The 20,449-nt window shown below is 36.7% G+C and overlaps 2 protein-coding genes across 3 annotated transcripts; one reads left to right on the top strand and one right to left on the bottom strand.

Moving 5' to 3' along the window:
• The first annotated feature begins 2,835 nt into the window (after positions 1 to 2,835).
• On the top strand, positions 2,836 to 8,888 carry eif3i (eukaryotic translation initiation factor 3, subunit I). The gene is made up of 11 exons (XM_007249401.3): positions 2,836 to 2,973; positions 4,591 to 4,683; positions 4,776 to 4,863; positions 5,473 to 5,538; positions 5,692 to 5,841; positions 5,985 to 6,112; positions 6,525 to 6,635; positions 6,729 to 6,818; positions 7,226 to 7,299; positions 8,281 to 8,373; positions 8,581 to 8,888. The coding sequence occupies exons 1-11, from the start codon at positions 2,971 to 2,973 to the stop codon at positions 8,660 to 8,662; spliced, it is 978 nt and encodes a 325-aa protein (XP_007249463.1). The 5' UTR covers positions 2,836 to 2,970; the 3' UTR covers positions 8,663 to 8,888.
• A 1,544-nt stretch (positions 8,889 to 10,432) lies between these two features.
• hdac1 (histone deacetylase 1) lies at positions 10,433 to 18,655 on the bottom strand. Of its 2 annotated transcripts, none has more exons than XM_007249405.4 (14): positions 18,537 to 18,655; positions 16,584 to 16,696; positions 16,372 to 16,489; positions 15,832 to 15,906; positions 15,587 to 15,725; positions 14,901 to 15,042; positions 14,654 to 14,746; positions 14,468 to 14,576; positions 14,240 to 14,380; positions 13,468 to 13,576; positions 12,454 to 12,581; positions 12,094 to 12,252; positions 11,423 to 11,471; positions 10,433 to 11,216 (listed from the first exon to the last, which is right to left on the bottom strand). In XM_007249405.4, the coding sequence occupies exons 1-14, from the start codon at positions 18,586 to 18,588 to the stop codon at positions 11,189 to 11,191; spliced, it is 1,455 nt and encodes a 484-aa protein (XP_007249467.3). In that variant the 5' UTR covers positions 18,589 to 18,655; the 3' UTR covers positions 10,433 to 11,188. The 2 variants fall into 2 exon arrangements, with proteins under 2 accessions (XP_007249467.3, XP_007249469.3); XM_007249407.4 differs by having other exon boundaries at positions 12,106 to 12,252.
• Between the last annotated feature and the right edge of the window lie 1,794 nt (positions 18,656 to 20,449).

Below are 20,449 nucleotides of genomic sequence, written 5' to 3'. Positions count from 1 at the left end.
TCAATAAACAGTAATAATGGAACTGTGGTATAATCGCAATAATACCCTCAAGGGTCGTGCTATAACGTAATATTGGCACTGCTGTGCTGATCTACGACTGCAGCCCAGCAGTGCCAATATTACACGTAATAGCAGGAACCTCAAGTGTATTATTGCTTAATGCTACACTGCTCAAAAACATATAACACCATCAGTTAAAGTTCAGGGATATTGATCTTCCCAGTTGAAAGGCATAAGCAATAAGTCAAATTCATTCAAACTAGTTTGTTAGCTAGCTAATATGTTCTTACATTGTGTTCAAAATGTTAAAATCTAGTTTATTAGGCTGCATCCTATTAACATGAACCTATCAACAACTTACTATTACCCCATATCTTTATTCTGCAACTTACCTAGTATAACTGCAACTATTTAATTTATCTCTGCTGTTCTATATCAGTTTAATGTGTGTATATTTTAGATTAAAGAGGGAAACCCTAATGATATAAAGGCCTGCTTCATACTTTGTCAATAGATCAATACTTGACAGTGACATTTAAACCTGCCCAAAAATGATTGGAAATTGTTAGTGGGTATAGATCAAGCTCGATTAGCAGGTGGACAAGATGCAAAATTGACTGCGCTTATAATAAGCAAGCAACATTAACCAGCTAATACAGTGGTATGAAAAAAGTTATTGCACCCCTAATAATTTGCAGTTGAGTTATACTAACTGTAGTAAACTGACTTGTGATAGTAAAATATTGTGACTGTGTCTTACTTTTGGACAATGCAACTATTATTGGTTGTATTTATAATGACTGTCTGACCCCTCACTCACTAATCCTGCAGGCTAACTCCACATCCCCCAAACTCAACTCAACTCACAACTCATCCCAAAAGTATCTAATGAAGCAACATCATTCCAAAGAACAGTTTCACTGCTCCTCAGCTCAATGCTAACACCTGACCTTTGATATGTTACATTACATTTGGCAGACGCTTTTGTCCAACGCGACTTACAATAGTGGAGTACATAAAGTAACAAGTTAAAGGTAAAAACACATTTTTAGACATGGCTTAGAGGAGGTCAAAGGGAGATAATGGGATAGAGGAGTGAAGGAGGGGAAGAAGGAAATAAGGTTAAAAGTAGTTAGTTAGGTGTTAGTGCTCTTTGAAGAGCTCTGTCTTCAGGATTTTATTAAAGATAGTGAGAGATTCTCCTGATCTGGTAGTGGAAGGTAGTTTGTTCCACCATTGGGGAACTCTGTATGAGAACAGTCTGGATTGCTTTGTGTGAATTGTGTTTGGTAAAGCGAGGTGACGTTCACTGGAGGAGTGCAGCGGCCGGGAGGTGGCGTAAGACTTCAGGAGTGAATGCAGGTAGGAAGGAGCTGTTCTGTCATCACCTTGTAGGTGATTGTAAGAGCTTTGAATTTGATCAGAGCAGCAACTGGTAGCCAATGGAGCTCAATGAGCAGTGGGGTGACGTGCTCGTTTTGGCTGGTTGAAGACCAGACTGTCTGGATCTGGATGTCTGTTGCTGCATGTCTGGATCATCTGGAGTGGTTTTATTACACAGGCCGGGAGGCCAGTTAGTAGGGCATTGCAATAGTCGAGGCGTGAGATGAACACTGCTTGTACCAGGAGTTGGGTAGCCCATCAAATTGTTCTGATGTTATACAGCGAGAAGTTGCACGATCGAGCAACTGTGGCCACATGGTGCCTAAAGGAGAGCTGGTCATCCACTATAACACCCAGGTTTCTAGCAACCTTTGTCCGGGAGAGAGAGAGAGAGTCGATGGTTGTGGCCAATTGGTTCATAGTTAACTGCTCCGGAGAATCAACATATACAGGTGGGCCCACAGGGGTTTTACCAGGGTATATTGGGCATAAACAAATGTATGGGCTGTGACTTGGTACCACATGGACTTCCCATTTGGTTCCCTAGTTGTCAGCTGCATGTGGTATATTTGGGCACTGTTTGGGCTAACCATTAAGCTATCTGTGTTTTACATGGGCTTAAGTGGGTGTATTATTGGCTATCTGATGGTTTTTGTTTGGGTCCCACATGGAAAAACATTTAATGCAGTGTTTGAATTCTGAAAGCCTGTTGTCGGTGCGTATATAGGACTAGCTAAGTTTTAAACTGACTTGGGCTGTGTTTTCTGGAAAATAACTTAAAATGTGTACTGAAAACTGAGAACTGCTCAGTAGAAGTAAAGATGGGCAGATGTAAGAGAAGGAGATGTAAAAGCAGATGAGCAGCTCTGTACACAACTCCCTCCTGCTAAACACCTCCGCTGAGACAGTCACGGCACAGCATGTAGACCATACAATTCTTCAGCTCCCTGTTTACATTCAACTTTAACACTGAAATCACTAATTTACTATAGTAAAACTCACCAAAATATGTAAATATTAGACATTGTATCTACATAATAATATATACACACACAAAAGCCACATCTAATTACAACAGGAAGTTACATCAGTTCAAAAAAAAAGATTAAAAATAAGTTTAATTTGGATTTACAACAAGCAATTCGGTGGCACTCATTCTGTGGAATTGCCCAAATATATTTTAATAATAAAGAATAAAGGCCAGACAATTTAAAAGAGAGCACAAAAATCTGGTAACGTTATAGTTTAAATATTAAAGTTCGTCTGATCTAATAAATTCACATATACGTTTTTTTATGTTTTATTATTATTTATTCTTGTCCGTAATTTTTTTGCCTAAGTGCCTAAAATACCATAAATATAAAAAACGAATTAGAGACGAAAATAACAGTACGATAAAAAAAGAAGAAGAAAAAAAAAAAAGACTGTGAACCTTTATTTTGAAGTGGTTGACGGGGCGCAGGCGGTAGTCGCGCCCTCTGTCGGTCGGTTCGGTCCTTGCGCGGTGCCGGTGATACACGCGGCTGGTGTGTGGAGAAGTTTCTTCCGATCTTTTAAAAAAAGGGAGGAAACAGAAGATCCGCAGCCATGGTGAGAAACACATTCAAATACCGAGTAATACCTGGGTATTACTCGGTATTTACGAGCTATATTGGTCTGTTATTAACCAGAACCGGGTGTGCGTATGTAGTTAGCTAGCTAGCAAATTAGCGGGCTAGCTCAGTCGCTATGTTAGCTAGTTAGCTTAGTTACATATTCTCCGTTCATTAAACCGAATTAGTCACTTATACTTTAACGTTGACTGTTTTACCTGTTTCGCTGTGTGGATTGGTAGTTTATGGGGTATCCAGTAGACAGTATATGAAAACACAGTCAGTGTCAGTGCCAGCAGTTCTCTCTAATTCTAATAATATGTGAACTGGCTAAGCTAGTTAGCTTAGTTTAGCGCGGCGGCTCTTATTATATGAGGGTAACGTTAACCAGCTCCAGCTATGCTAGCGTTAGCTGTTCCTCAGATGTTGCTTTATTTCGCGATGCTAACAGTTAAAACATTAGAGCATTGCCTGCTAACGTTACCTATCTGCCACCGAACCATATTTGTCAGCGTTTAAATGTCTAACATACAGCTCTGAAAAAAGAAAAACACTGGACGAGTTTCTTTGATTTCACCAAATTGAAAACCTCTAGAATAAGGGTAGTCAAAAGCCATTAAACCCAGCTAAACTGCTTGAATTTGTGTACCAGGAGTGGCATTAAGATCCGAAAGCAGTGTGTAAGGCTGGTGGAGGAGAACATGCCAAGATGCATAAAAACTGTTATTAAAAAAACAGGGATTTCTGAACTCTTAAAACATTATAAATATGAACTTGTTGTCTTTGCATTATTTGAGGTCTGAAAGCTCTGCATCTTTTTATTTCATCAATTAAAATAAATATTCTAAATGACAATATTTTTATTTGGAATTTGTCAGAAAGGCTGTCTGTAGTTTCTAGAATAAAACCATTTTCATTTTGTTTAAATTATTATTTTTTTCCTGAGCTGTATATCAGCAAAAAAATCACTAGGAAGTTTGTTGTCTAAATATTAGTTAGCTAGGTTACGCATGTATTCTTCTGACTGGCTCTTGTTATCGCATATAACCTATATATTTGTCTTACTGTTTATTAACTATTTAGCTAAATTAAAACTTAACCTAGCTAGCTGGTTATATAGCCAGTAGTTTTTGATGATATGTTTTCTTAGGCCTATGTTCATAGCTATCTTGACTTTTAATGATACTGATAATGATAATGATGTAATGATACTGTAATATCAAAATAATGAATTTGATAGTTCAAATCATAAGATACACTGGTGTTTCACCTGGTGATGTGTTACAGGGCAATATATAGCAATATTGCATTGTGATACTGTAAGCGAATCAATATGTATTGATTGTTTTAATCAAATTTCAGAAAAAAAAACTTATTTATTAAACTCGTTTGAAAGTTAAAAAAGGGATTTTCACACAATTATAACAACAACAGGGTAAAGCACTGCTGTCTAGTGGTCAGGTCCTAAACTAAACTGCAAATTGCAAAACAAACTGTCAATACAATGCATATATATTCTATATATTGTAGGAAATGTTGGTAATGTAATTAAATGTAACCGGGCTGGTTTCTCTGGTGCTGTTCTAATAACTGATGATTCTTTTCTTTTCTCCAGAAACCAATTCTTCTACAGGGCCACGAGAGGTCTCTTACTCAGATTAAATACAACAGAGAAGGAGATTTACTGTTTTCTGTGGCTAAAGATCAGGTATGTTAAATTATTTTGCTCAACTTGGTTTCTTTGTTTCCTAAATGCTAAAATGTTGCTCACTAAAAAAAATAATTATCTTTTTCCTTCAGTTTGCGAATGTGTGGTATTCTGTGAATGGAGAGAGGCTGGGCACCTACAACGGCCACTCCGGGGCGGTCTGGTGTGTGGATGTTGACTGTATCCTTTTGTGCTGATGCTTCTGATGTTCCAAGCTTTAGTTATTTTCTTAGCTTTGTAAATGGGTTAAATCAATGTACCTTATTTAAATAACATGTAGTTAGGCTTGTTACAAAATGTATTTTCCCCAGAAATGCAATTCAATTAAAATGTATTAATTTGAAAAGCGTTTTTTTACAACAAATATTGTCACAAAACAGATTTACAGACAAAACAGACCCAAGCCTCTCATGAGCAAGCACCACAGTGATGCCAATTATTGTGTTGACAACAGTAGCAAGGAAAAACTATAAGACTCAGTCACATGAGCCCATCTCCCTCAGGTCGACCCGGACAAATTCATATAATAAATGTAATTTTGAGGTATCGAGATGATATCATGATAATATAATTGTGTAATCGTACAAGAACATTCTTTTAAAGGACATACTATTAGTTAATTTGGAATGCATATTTTTTCTTCCCATGCCACAGTTCAGTCTGTATTTTTGTATGTGCTGCTGTTCATGCATCAGTCATTGTACGTTATTTGTTAATCTTACATATATATTGACATTACATGCATCTGTTTCTTTACCTGAGTTGTTTTACCTTAACCCATGTTAAAAGGGGACACAAAAAATGTGTTGACTGGTTCAGCTGACAACAGCTGCAGACTCTGGGACTGCGAGACAGGTTAGTTAAGTCCTGCCATGGCACAGGTGCAACAATCACCATGATTTTTTATTTATTAATTATAACTATAATTAATAACTATAACTGTTTTGTCTGTAAAATTGGGTTATATATTTTCCAGGGAAATTTAATTATTTTTGCATGTGCGTTCAGGTAAACAATTGGCAATGCTCGAGACCAACTCAGCAGTGAGGACGTGTGGATTTGACTTCAGCGGAAACATCATCATGTTTTCCACAGACAAACAGATGGGCTACCAGTGCTATCTTAACTACTTTGATCTGCGGGACCCCCAACAGATTGGTAAATATGCTTTTTTTCAGTTTCGGTTGATATATCATTTCTAATTTCTGTTGTGAGTCTAAAAAATGCAGCTGTATGGAAACCAGACTTACTAAAATGCTTAATGATGACATGCCTGTATTTGATCTTTTGTCCAATTCTAGAGGACAACCAGCCTTATCTCTCAATACCATGCAGTGAATCAAAGATCACAAGTGCTGTGTGGGGCCCTCTGGGAGAGTTTGTGGTTGCTGGTCATGAAAATGGAGAAATCAACCAGTTCAGCGCCAAGGTTGGTTTATTTTTTGTAATGGGATGTGCATGTATACTGTTGCTTTGTAAATTTACTAAGGGACTGCAGTTTCTAGAAACTTGCTGGGGATTCTATGCTGTAACATATTTTATTTGGGAATACCTGGCTCTGAGACAAAATGCAGCTCTCGGGATTTGTCAGTTTTTGAAAATTATATTGCCTTTATCTGATCTAAGAAATTACTATATACTGTTCACATGCCCACTCTTTGAGAAAACATGTATTAAGACAGTATGTCTGCGTCCTTAATAAAACTAAAATATTCTATGATGCTTATAAGGCAGTAATACAACAGCATGTTTTAATTAGATAAATAATTCAGTCTGGTTTTCAAATATATTTGTTACATTTAAAATAAAAGCATTCAGTTAATGTATCTTTTTATGTGTAGTCTGGGGAGATTGTGAAGAAGATAAAGGAGCACACTAAGCAGATCAACGACATTCAGACTTCTGTGGATCTCACAATGTTTATCACAGCCTCCAAAGACTGTGCTGCTAAGGTTTGTATAAGTTTTTGACAGAATGTATCATGTTTAAACATATACCTGAAAATGTAGGTATTCTTACAAGACATTTTTTCTCTTTGTCTGCAGATGTTTGATACAACATCATTAGACCACATCAAATCCTTTAAGACTGAGCGTCCAGTCAATTCTGCTGCCATCTCGCCCAACATGGAACATGTAAGAGATTTCATCTGTAATGCTGTGTAGTGATTTTCATTAATAGTGTCTCAAATAGTGGGGTGCTTTCATCCCAATAAGCTAAAAAGAAAATATATATGTATTTATTTTTTCAACATTGTGTGTAATCTGTAAGAATGTAATGAATGATTTTAATCTGATAATTATTGAATGCTTAAGATAGGGCTTGTTTTTGGCAGTGTTTACAAAACTTACACTTTAGAGTAAAAATAAAATGTTTAAGGGTATAATTTGTTTGCTTTTAAATATTGTTAAGGGTTTTTTGGGGGGGTTATATTTTGTTGGGAGAGTGAGGACATGTTGTGAAGGACAATTTTCAGAATTGTATTCTCTTCATTGTTAGTAGAGACACGTTCTCTCACACTCTGTATTGTGTCGACACACAGGTGGTCATGGGAGGAGGTCAGGAAGCCATGGAGGTCACAACCACCTCTACTAGGATTGGAAAATTCGAAGCTAGGTTGGTACAACTGGCAAAATCACCTATATCTTTGATAGTTTGGCTCATCAGAAATGTCAGGCTACCAATTGTTACTGTTTATTTTGAATATATATTAATAATGTATTTAATATGTTTACTTGTAATACTACATATACACCATGACAGGTGAATAAGGCTGATACTATGGCTATTCATTATATATAAAATAAATGATTACTATATAAGGCGCACTATCCGTAAACGTCTATTTTTATACACAAGGCGCACCGGATTATAGGATGCATTTTATGCGACTCTAGTAAAAAACAGGGATGTTGCAATGTTTTCCTTCTAAATTCAGCAGGTATTGCTGCTGGGTAGGCGAGACATGTAAAGCTAAGTTAAGTAAACAAAACTGTAATTCCTAATAATAATGAAAAAAAAAAAACATTTTAGACGAGTCAGATAAGTCAAACGAGTGCTGGATGTTCATCTACACAGATTTCTCTCCTGAAAACTGTTTATTTGGGTGAGTTAAGCACTTCCGTTTATTAACAGTAAGCTTAGATTTTTTTTTTGATTTCCACTAAAGCTGGAGCATTAGCGGCTACTGCTAGTGGTAATGCTAATGCTGCTCCAGCAGTGCTAGCTGGGGTAAGCAGCGGACTACAGGCTGATAATACTCAACCTCCAAGTCTCAGTGCTGGAGAACTAAACTAAAACTCCTGTATAAAGCTGCACTTTAGCAGAGTGGCTTTACTGCTCTTTACAACCCGACTGGTAAAATTCTTACGTAAGATGCACTGGATTATAAGGCGCACTGACCATTTTTGGGAAGATTAAACGATTTTAAGTGTGCCTTATAGTGCGAAAAATACGGTAGCTGTTACACATTGATCAGTGTGGGTTTTTGTGCTAGCAGTAAATGTTATTCAAAGTATCTCGTTGGCTCTAAAAATGTACAGGACTGAAAATGTATGTTATGGTCCCATGTCTGATATAAACGTTATTCCCGGACAGGTTTTTCCATGCAGCCTATGAAGAGGAGTTTGGAAGAGTGAAGGGTCATTTCGGACCCATCAACTGTGTGGCATTCCATCCTGATGGGAAAAGGTGTGGTTTAGTTTCATTTCTCATTACTCTAGTTTTTTTAACTTAAAACAATTTGTTTACTGGCATACTGATTTAGTAAAATAGCTTAAATGTGTTCTCTCCTGTCTGTGCTTCAGTGGCACTGCACCACTACCAGTACAATACTGATTAGTAATGTAAAAGACTACTAAGCTTAATCTCTTGTGTCTGTCCCGTTTTGTTTTACAGTTACAGCAGCGGAGGAGAGGACGGCTACGTCAGAATTCATTACTTCGATCCTCAGTACTTTGACTTTGAACTTGAGGCTTAAATCCAGTTACACAGAGCATTCCCTGACTTCTTGGTATAACTGCCAGCAGTCACCCAATAACATCTACATCTGAACATCAGTCAACCACATCATGCGCATTATCTGTCAAGGATGCAGCCTGTTTTATATGATCAGTTTAACACAGACATCACAAATGGCGTCTATCAGGTTCTACAATGTATTTAATGAATCAAATATTCTAAATAAATGGAATTTGACATACAAATGTGCTTTGTTGGATTTCTTTGGTGTCAACATACTTTTATTAGTAGCTTTAGTACACAGCTTCAGGGTTCCATTAGTTCACTCTGGTCATTGTCAGTGCGGAGTTTAAGGTTTTCTGCCTGTGTCTGCATGGGTTTCTTTCAACATCCCAATAACACATGCACATTCTCTTATAAACAAGGGGATTTTCATTGAAAGATGTCATAGAGCTTGTTTGTTAGGGAAAGGGTGTAGAAACTGTTCTTGATCTGAACAGTTTCAACCAATTACAATGCACATTATAACATTTCTATTAAATATATGCTTTTGTGGCATAGCTTAAGATCCATTTTAAGTGAGTAGGAGTTGGAGGGTGAACAGGTAGCACTATATGATGGACTAGTGCCCTGTTCAGGGAGTATTCCTGCCTTTTTCCCAATTATTCCAGGAATGCTTTGTTATTAATGAGGAAGAAAGGTAAATGTTTTTAGGTAGTTTTAATTAAATAATTGTCCTTAACTGGGCAGAATGTTTTTTTTTTATCAGCCACACTGTTTATGATAACCCAGGTAGAGCAGTAGCAGGGCTATTATGCATACAAAAAGACTGTATAACTACTATTGCTCCAGTAATTTTAGAAAATGTCTGAAAAACAGTAGAGGGACCCACAAGGCAACTCTCCAGTTTTCTTGTTGCTGATACTTTTGGGCTTTTCTATAACCTCTTTTACAATTGTCCATTGTGCTCCTGGTGTGTCTTCTGTGCAATCTGAACAGCACACACTCCTAAAGAGGATAGTATCTCACATACAATTTTCCATTTTGTAGTTTATGTACACATGTTTTTGGAATGCTTTTATAGCCTTTTTTTAGATTTTACACATCCCATACTTGAGAACAGATATGCCAGTAATCAGATTGTCTCAAATAAAAGACAAACAGTTCTCATTAATTGACCTCCTTTTACTAGATTGGGGCTAAATAAACAGTTTTACTAATGCTATTTAGCCTGGTGGATGGCTAATTAATTTGCTCTTTAAAAGATATGAACAGCATCATGTTACTTTACATAAGACTAAATAAGAATAAATGCAGAAATCCAGATAATAGATTAAACTAAGCTCTTTATATCATTTAATTACACACACACATATATATAAATATATAAAAAGGTATGACTACTTTGATAAGGTATAGTAATCAAAATGTTAGATTTAATCCTTATGCTGCTAAAGGGGAGGTCTTTAGGATGGCAACTTTAACTGTAAGCCTTAGAAAAATTGCAAAATAAAAACACCTTAACTTAAGTCTGTGTTAAACCATTTTATACCAGATTTTTTTTAGCATTTATGTTGGTCCCCTGATCCTAAGATTCTTACAATAACTACCAGATTCACGTCATCAAAAATGTAAAAGGGAGATGCAAGCATTAATATGTATATGACATTTTAAAATCTGTCCCAAGGTGTTGTAACATTGAAAGTTGCACTAGTTACCCTGATTGTTCTGGTGCAAAATCCTAAAATACAAAAAAATAAATAAGAAAGCAATGGAAAAAGACAAGACATGAGAGAACATCCTCTTTATTTACTTTACCAAAGGCATTGTTATAATACGGACATTTCAAAACCACTGAACTCTGGAACTCTATACTGCTATATCCAGCCAGAAGTGCAACAGACTTGCTAGCATGGCCACAATGGGAAAGAATCTGGAGTCTAACGGCAGTAAACGCAAGTCTTCCTCCATATTCAGAACAGACCAGGGAAGAGATTCAGAGCCAAGCCATCGATCGACACGGACATTAAAACAAACATTATCTCTTTAAAATGAGGTAAAGGACACTGCAGCAAGAACCAGCATCCACAGATAAAACAAGACCTAATAAGGGAGAGAGTGATGCATGTATGTGTTTGTATTCAAGTCCATGATTTAAAATAACTTAGAGGTGAAGTCTCCCAGGTGGGGAAAGCAAACGACCAACTCTTAACTACCGTTTCTGGTCTCATTTGACTGATGCTACTTTTGGTAGACATTGACAACTTAAAATGAAAAAAGGGCAAGGATTCAAAAGTACAAAAAGGGGGGGGGAAGGAAACGTACATCTTACATTGCAATTCACATTTGTAATGCAAAAAACCTTTATACTGCTCATCAGGAATACAAATAGTAAAATGAGCCTTAGAAAATAATTTACAGTCTTTAGCCTGCGAGCTAAGATTGTGTCTGTGTGTGTGTGGTGTGTGTGTGTGTGTGGTGTGTGTGTGTATGTGTGGTGTGTGTGTATGACAAGTACATGCATCCATTTGGACTCGGTGTATTCTCAGGTTGTTTTCAATTCTTCTTTTGGCCTTCAAGAAAACAAAACAAAACAAAAATCTATTAAATGTTATGGCTCAACCACAGTGTTTATCTTCCTTTTGAAGTAATAGCAGATACATTAGTATATATTTAACAAAAAATATAAGCTGATACATTTGAATAAATCTCTCCACATATCCATACAGCAAGTTAATATTAAAAATAAACATTCCAGAATAGCTCAAAACACACATACCCCTTTGTGTCCATTTTTTCCTCTGGAGTTTTCTCCTCCTCCTTCACATCTGTAAGATTGTAAAACTTAGCATTACACACTTTAAGCAATTTTACAATGGAACACATTTAACACAAACCACATAAGGATAAACTGTTCAGGTTAAAAAGGCCAACTCATTAAAGGCCAGCTTGACATCATAATATGGGATTAATGTTAACGTGTTCAGTCACTGTGGCTAAAAGTCTGAGGCACATTTTAATTGCAACAGCTCAAATAAAACCGTAGTAACTAAGGGAAGCAGGCACACAAATTGTTGGAGGCCTTTTTTGTAGCAATTCACAGCAGAAATCATGAGTGCCAAAAAAAAATAATAATTGGATGAATTTAGTATGCATTTGATTCTGAGGTTGATTATTTTGATACTAATAATAAAGCAAAAAATGTAAAATAACTGAATTAAAAATGTTGTGTTTACAGCTTAACAGCCGCACTGAACGTCTGACACTTTAATTCTACTCTACACAAACTTAACATGAATCAAATTTCTGTTCATTAACTTTATATACTTTCAAGTTTTGACTGCATAGTAACAAGGACAGGCAACTTATTGGCTGATATTTTTCCCAATACTTGATAAAGCCATGAAATCAAAAGATGAGATGATCAAGGTGAAATTCTGTTGGCTGTACCTGTCTGCTCACCTTTCTTCTCTTCCCCATCCTTGTCTTCTTCAGTCTTCACTCGTTTTGCTTTCTTGAAGTTTATGGTGTTTCTGCGGCCACCTTGTCCTTCATCCTCAGAATCGGAGAACTCCTCATCGCAGGCTATCCGCTTGTCATGGGCACGAACTAGTGAAGGAAATAAAAAGATAATTAAAAAAAGCTGCTTACTCTCAGCAAAATGTGACTAATAAAAGTGAATCAGGTTCTCTCTAAGCTTTTGTTTTTGGAGACAAACCAGAATACAAATTCTGCTCCATAAAAACTAGAAAAATGTAGAAATAAGGATAAACTGAAGTAACACAGCAAAGACAAGTAATCAGCACTCACTGGGGATTCGTTTGTCTGGATCATCCTCCTCATCTCCACTGTCCTCCTGCACAGCATCCTCGGGGATAACCTGCATTTGCACTCCTGGAGCATGAGGCAACATGCGCAGGTTCTCAAACAGACGCTGTCTATTAACAGACAAAGCAAAGGAGAAGAAACAAAATCAGCAAAAATACACTTGTGTAGACTACATACTGCAACAAAACATTGTGTGCAGAGAAAGGCACTGAAGAGTGTCATTTAGGAAACAGTAATAAGGCTACGTTAACATTACCAGGCTAAACTAACTCAAATCTGATTTTTTTTTTTTTTGGCTCAATATGGCTCAGATCTGATTTTTTTTCATGGCTGTCAACATACCAAATCATTTTTTTAATAAGATCTCAGCCACTTCGATATGTGGTGCTAAATCAGATACATATCCAATCCATGGACATGTGACAAATGTGGACTGTCAAATCGGAATTAATAAGTCTTTACATTAAAGTTTCTCTTTCATGTCCACACATCTCTTGGTGCAGCTGTGCAGCTATAGCTGCAAAAACAGCAAAAGCAAACCGCCTGGCCTTTTTTTCACCTCCTCAACCTGATCATGTACTTCAGACCAGCTGTTTGCTGTTTCTCCACTCCAGCAAAAGATGCTCCACATAAGCTGATATCCATTTCCATTTATAAAGCTCGTCTCTCAAATATGACGTTTGTTGATGGTGAAGGTGACGTTTATGCACGTTATCAATGTGCATGCGTGAGATGTTTCAGAGACAGATTCATTCACAATACATACAGAGACAGGCCAAATTTGATCAGAGTAAAATTTGATTTGAGCAATATGGCTTGTAATGTGAACATAGCTTAAGATAAGTAACTGCAAACAAAGCTGCTGCATTAGAACAAATGCAAACACTAGTCTCAGGGTAACAATTTAACACATTTCACACATTTCACACATTCTAGTGTGTCTTAGTTTGTGGTCATTTTTCAGCAGAAGGTGACTGCTTTCTGTAGAACACTTACTTAATCTTCTCCAGGTAGTCATTTGTGTTCTGGTTGGTCATGTTGGAAGGGCTGATGTGGAGCTTGAAGTCCGGTCCAAAATATTCGAAGTAGTCATTGTATGGAAGCTCTATATATTAGAAAAAACGGTGGGAAAACAAATTGTAAGTTAGAAATACCAATAGAGAAATAGAACAGCTAGCTGTTGACATTAAGGAGTTAGCATAGAGTTAAACCTGTCTAGCTTCACATTATAAAATGAAGTAATGCAATTTCTTACATGAAAGGTGCACAAGTTTTAGTTTACTCAAGTCGTTTAAAGAGCTTCCAGCTCAAATTACATATTGTAGGAACATTGTCATTTTGATAAATTAGATATTACTAGGGTTTTGTTTAATTTGATTAATCAGCCATAACATATCCATTTACAGCTAAGGTTTTTGCAATATTTCTGCAATCAACAAACTGGTAATTTGCCAAATTGAAAAAGGAGAAAAATTAATTAATGAAAATTATACCCAAATCAATTTCTATTCTATGCTGCTAAGAAACATCAGTAAGGCCATAGCCAAAATACAGTCTTGGTATTGCATGGCAACTGATTAATTGTGTCAAGTTAGGCTAATTTCAGTCACATTACACAAGTAAATTTCCACTAAGAATCAGTCTTGAAATCATCTTATTGTCAAACAACTCTTGCAATGGAAGTGCCCCAACCAAGATCCCATGGTCTGTTTATAGAGAACATTCAGAACAAATATTAATAATTTAATTAAAACAGCACAGTATTCACCGTTGGGAATAGTGCTGTCCAGGGCTACAGCTGTCTCATAGGTCCAACAGCGAGCCACGTTCCTAATGGTGTATCCTCCTCCTCCCAGCATCAACAAAGGCAAGTTAAAGCTCTTCATGTATTCAACACACTTAGCATGGCCTGCAGAGCACAGAAACCCAGTGTTATCAGTCAGAATGAGAGCAGACAACTGCTTGGCTATGAGTAATGCTCAGTGCTGAAAGTGACCTTTAATAGTGAGGTTGAAGCAGCCCAATCTGTCTCCAGATAGAGAATCAGCACCGCACTGAAGTACTACAGCACTGGGTTGATACATCTCCATCACTTTGGCCATGATCTGAGGAAGACATTTTATTAATTCAGACTGGTCAATTTTCAGGACATCTCTGTAATGCTACACTGATTATGACTTACAGGTTTGAAAATGGCTTCATAAGATTCATCATCAATCCCATCCCTGAGCGGGTAGTTCACAGCGTAGTATTTTCCCTTTCCTGCACCAATGTCCTGGGGAATAATCATTAGCCACACTAAAGTTAGAACCCACATCTATTTGTAAGCAAAAAGTACTGTTAAGTAGTGTAATTGCAAACAGTCTATTTAAGCAAAAATATTAAAATTAAAAAAATAAATAAAAGAGGCAAAGGAACTGGGAACTCACTCTGAGGTCACCTGTGCCAGGGAAGTACTCTCCATATTTATGGAAAGAAACAGTCATGACACGGTCTGTGGTGTAGAAGGCCTCCTCTACTCCATCACCATGATGGATGTCAATGTCAATATACAGCACTCTTTGATGGTATCTACCAAACAGTATTAAAACAAAGCCTCGTATAAAACAACTATTCAAGTAAGGAATTATCAAATATCTGTATTAGAGAAATTTACTAAATTAAAAAAGCTTAATTAAAATGTTCCTTTAACTTTTACCAGAATACAAATATGTCAACTGACCTAGACAAGACCGGTGTATAAAATTAACTTCCTTAAGATTGTTCACACCTCAATCACACAAGGGCGCCATCATTTAAAAATGAACACACAGCCAGTCTGTCTGATGAGACCTACGTGCCTCGGCAGACAGATTGATAAATTTACACTGCTGTGGCGTGTAGTGTTGTAAATTGCATACATTAGTCTTAGTATTACATTTTTGCCTGTAACTTTTTTTTTAACAAAAGCTGCTCTTTTTTTACTGATATGAGGTTAGCTGATCTTATAGGAAATTATTCTAAAAGCATGACAATAATTCAATAAAAAATAAATGGATAAAAAGAAAAACATGCAATTAAATTTAAGTGAAATACTGCATAAAAACCAAAATAGTAATTGTTAAGAAAAACATACTTGAGCAGTTCCAAGATGGCAAGGACAATGTCATTGACGTAGCAGAAACCAGAGGCCTCAGACTTCTTGGCATGGTGAAGACCACCCGCCCAGTTAATGGCTATGTCTGTTTGCTGCTTGTTTAGTTTCACAGCTCCAGCTGAAAGAAAAAGGAAACAGCACTATTAAATATAGGTCATTGGTCACCTGCAACAGGCTTGCCTACTTAAAGAACCCATCCAGCTAGCCAGGTTAAACGCACTTACCAACAGAGCCACCTGTTGAAAGCTGACAGAACTCAAATAAGCCATCAAACACAGGGCAGTCTTCACCCACATTAACTGGGAAGGAAACACATTAAACAAATCAATTTTTTATAGCAAAAAAACAAACAAAAAAAATAGTTTTATAACTTAAGAGCTTAATTGCTGTGTTTGTTATTAATCTAAAAAGTTTGAAATAATTAGATTTAGTTATATGAACTCTTAAACCACAGGTACACATTTTTACAATATCATATCAACTGTGTTTCATCACTGCAATAAAATAATTTCCATAATGGCAACAGCATTTATGACAACTTTAAATATATGCACAAATATGCAACTGATTTGGTTTTCAATTATTTTAAACCTGTCAGCTTAAAGAAAACATGGCTACTATCCGAAAAGAGCTCAAAAATCACAGTTCCTGTTACATGGTCTGTTTCACAAGATTGCATTCTAACCACTTATATTTTGGGTGAAAAGCACCTTAATTAAAAGTCTGGGTTCATATCAACTCATATCAACATATTGAATACTCACATCTCTGCATCTGCTTGCTGTATTCTGACATGTTATCTGGGCGAATGGAACGCAAGAACTTGATGTAATCATCACTGTGATACTTGGTCATCTCTTCACCATTGGCTTTGTGTGGTCTCTGTAAACAGACACAAAAAAATACCTCATTACCATAACGTCCGAGACACTTAACATAAGGATGTAAAATTCTGAAGTTCTGAACTTCCTCTTACATAGATCTCCATCTTCCTGTACAGTCCATAGTTCAAGAGGAGGTTGTGGGTCATGCGGATTCTGTGGGGCTTCATGGGATGACCCTGGCCATAGTAGTAATTGCCAACATCCCCTAAAGAGAGTGTAGAACAGTGGGTAAAACATTTGAAAAACATAAAAATGAAGTTCACACAATACATGAATTACAGAGGCAGGTCATTATTGAAGTTAAAACGTTATTAACATACTACATTAGACTTTCTTTAAAATGATCTAGTAATGGTTTTCATGGACTTGATCTTCTTTATCTTAGTGAAATGATTGTTAGATAGGTTTCAGAAATGGCTTTCTACAGTAATCTGTTGGTAGTACAAAAGCTGCTTTCAAAACTTCTTTCAAGCACTATGGCCTAAAGCTCTGGAAGGCTCTTCCTGAGGAGCTCAGAACCATTTCCCTCTATGGAAACTTTTAAAAAGAGTGTTAAACCAGATTAGGGCTGCAATGATTAGTCGATATATAAAATCAACAACGTTGATTATTAAAATTTGTCAACTACAAATTTCACTGTCCACTAATCATTAATTTGTAACAGTACCACATTACACAAAGTGCTGGGGAGTGTCCAAACACAACAGATTGTATATTTACTCACTACATATCATTACTTTCCACGTTCAAACATCCAGACATTTAACAGCTTTTTAAGTGTAATGTTTAATTGTTTCAATCGTTTTTTATAGATAGAGGACATGGCAGAAAGAATCGTTGAATAATTGACTAATTAAAAAAAAATAATAATAATAAAATAAACTACCAAAATCATTAGTTGCAGCCCTAGTTCAGATTAGCATTCATTTAGTCCATCTCTCTTAACTGCAAATCTTCTAATCATATTACTTCCCTTCTAAATGTTTACTGCACTTCTGCTTCAATTTATTTGCCATTTATACAAGTATATTATTTTTTAATAATGCCTGTAATTGTTTTCTCCCTCCCCATGAAATTTTATATTAATCTTTACATTTAAAAAATTTACTTTTTCGTGGTGAAACTTCGAACTGCATTAATGTATAAAAGGTTATGTCCAAATATTATTATTATTATTATTATTATTATTATTATTGTTATTTTTATTAGCTACGAGGGAACTTGCAGACACAACAAAGCAGGCGCTGAGAAAACTAAGCAGACTACCGGGTTACAGAGAAAGGGTCACAGCACTACAGATCCCGAATATAACCTATAAATCTTTAGAGTTTTGTTTATACTGCCTGCATTGCTGGGCTTTAGCATAACTCTGCACGTAATAGTAATACAATTCTGGGGAGAATTTTTACTTTCTGTATTGGCTGAATTGGCTAACTAGCTAGCTAGATTAGTTAGCTAACGCTAAATAACTGCACTCAAACAATAAAACTGCTACATCAAAACCAAACAGACCAGCCTCACTATTACTCAAAGTAGCTGTTGAAGTTTATCATAATGAACAGAATGAGCTCAGTGGTTTCCTTTATTACAGTGAAATGATTTTACTTCCAAAGATAAATGGCTAAGCTAGCTAGCCCTGCTAACAGATAGATAAGCTAAGCTAAGCTAAGTTCAGTCCTCTGCGTGTTAGGTTATCTAGCTAACTGACCACGAACGAGCATCCTACACATTAGTTAAATGATTAATTAGCCATAGCCACAGCGGAGCCCGTTTCTCATCCCTGCGCTGCCCGTAAAAAGAGTTTACAGGCGGGAATATCAGCCCGGACCCCGCAGGGTTTCTCTCGTTAGCTGAAGCTGGGGATAAAGAGGGAGCACTCGCTGCTAACCGGCTAATGCTAACACACTACTCCGGGTACCGAACTCAAGCGGCTAACCGGCTAAACTTAACGCAATTACAGACCGCTGTCCCGGCCGACTGGTGCATTACTCGGCTAAAGCGACTGAAAATGAGTAAACCTGCTCGCTCCGAGCGCAGCTTCTTACCATCATAGTAATAGCAAACTTTCTTCTTTGTTCCTTGCGAACTCAGCGCCATTTTCCCTCCGGTCAGCGTGCGGCCCGCCGGCTTTCAGCAGCGCAGCACATCGGGGGCGGGACATCAGGCCTCATCATCCAATCACACTCAAGAATATCCTTCTGGGGGCGTTTCTGTCCGTGTCAGGACCAATCCGCTCAAACCGCACTGTTCGCTCAATTTGTTGAGTTCAAACCCGTGGTATAAAGATATGCGTATACATTGTATATACAGCTTTGGGGAAAAAATAAGAGACCACCTTAATATGACGAGTTTCTTTTATTTTACCAAATTGAAAACCTCTGGAATATAATCAAGATGAAGATGGATGATCACAAGTCATCAAACCAAGCTGAACTGCTTGACTTTTTGCACCAGAAGTGGCATAAAGTTATCCAAAAGCAGTGTGTAAGACTGGTGTAGGAGAACATTTCAGCCATTTCTTATTTTCTGCAAATAAATGCTCTAAATGACAATATTTTAATTTGGAATTTGGGAGAAATGTTGTCCATATATTTATATACATTACCGGTCAAATTGTTTAGAACAGCTTTATTTTTTTAGTTGTCCAGTAGCCATGCTGTACGGCCCAGACAATCTGCTTTTTTATTTTCCCATCTGAGCAATGACTTTATTACTGTACTTCACCTGTCAGATCTCTAAATCCTCTCCTCACTGCTGAAACTGAGACCTAGTCCAACGTTAAGCTTAGCTAAAGGCGCTGCCATGTGAGTCCTTTGAATGTGTAGGAAGCTCTGGCTTTATCTGTAAATTCTCTAAAGAAAAGACTTATGCTTTTAATAGTTATAGAGTTGTAACTTGTCTGCATTTTTAAGTCTTTTTTACTTATTATGATGAAAGTCTAAATGTGCTCTGTGTAAGTGTGTAAATGCTGCAGTTAAAATATGCGATCTGTTCCAATACTGCTTTAATACAGACAAAGGCTTTGTAAATTGACATTTTTTTAATCCATTTCCAAAGCTCTTTTTGTTCCATTGCTACTTACTGCTACTTGCTGTTATCCAATAAATTGTTTGCTAAACATCACACCCTCTTTTTTAAAGAATATAATGATTTTATTTAGGTTTTTTATCACAATACTAAAATCACTTTTTTGGTTTTGTTTTTAGTTCATTTGTTGTACTTAAACACAGTTTAGTGCACATTTTTGTACACTGGATTTTCTACCATTTCTGGTTCTTGACTGGACCTGCAGAGATTAGATATCCCAAAAAATTAAGGGAAAAATAATTTGCTACATGTATGTGTGTTCTAAACATTTTGACTGGTACTGTCTATGTAACAAACCATTATAAACAAACAGAGGATTTGGGCTTTATTTATTCACTAAAGGTTCACAACCAGTGTTTATATTGTTTGAAACCAAATGTAACCTTACTCAGTATCTGCTGATGCAACAATTAGCCAACTTTATTGGAAGGAAATCATCCCTTAAAAATATGATTAAAATATGGAATTGTATAATAAAAGTATTACTGCTGTTTGGGACATCATCCTATTGTTTACCAAATGGAATAAGGCCTACATAGAAAATAACACAGTACCTACAGTCAAATATGGTGGAGGTTTAAAGATGTTTTGTCTTGACTGTGTGCAAGGCCTCATTAAATCTGAAGATTATTAAATGGTTTTGGGTTACAGTGAAGGGCCCAGTGTTAGAAAGCTGGGTTTGCATCCTAGGTCATTCTTCCAGCAGGACAATCACCCAAACATACTTCAAAAAGCACCCAGAGATGGATGGAAACGAAGCACCTGTAGAGTTTTAAAGTGTCTAAATCCTAATCACCTGTAGAGTTTTTTTTTGAAGGTTGTGGGACCAAATATTAAGTTGAGGGTGCCAATAATTTTGTTTTGCATGAAA

This window comes from Astyanax mexicanus, chromosome 3, assembly GCF_023375975.1.
Source record: "Astyanax mexicanus isolate ESR-SI-001 chromosome 3, AstMex3_surface, whole genome shotgun sequence".
Taxonomy (NCBI): Eukaryota; Metazoa; Chordata; class Actinopteri; order Characiformes; family Acestrorhamphidae; genus Astyanax; species Astyanax mexicanus.
The sequence above is the reverse complement of the archived record's forward strand: the minus strand, read 5'-3'. Positions and strand labels throughout refer to the sequence as shown.

Excerpts from the sequence above, each read along its gene's own strand:
- eif3i (XM_007249401.3), top strand. Across the intron at positions 5,842-5,984 it reads GCGGGACCCCCAACAGATTG|AGGACAACCAGCCTTATCTC; the intron begins GTAAATATGCTT and ends GTCCAATTCTAG. Across the intron at positions 6,636-6,728 it reads CCAAAGACTGTGCTGCTAAG|ATGTTTGATACAACATCATT; the intron begins GTTTGTATAAGT and ends CTTTGTCTGCAG.
- hdac1 (XM_007249405.4), bottom strand. The coding sequence starts at position 18,588 with ATGGCGCTGAGTTCGCAAGGAACAAAGAAGAAAGTTTGCTATTACTAT. Across the intron at positions 16,490-16,583 it reads ACAGGAAGATGGAGATCTAT|AGACCACACAAAGCCAATGG; the intron begins GTAAGAGGAAGT and ends GTCTGTTTACAG. Across the intron at positions 14,577-14,653 it reads ATGAAGCCATTTTCAAACCT|ATCATGGCCAAAGTGATGGA; the intron begins GTAAGTCATAAT and ends TGTCTTCCTCAG.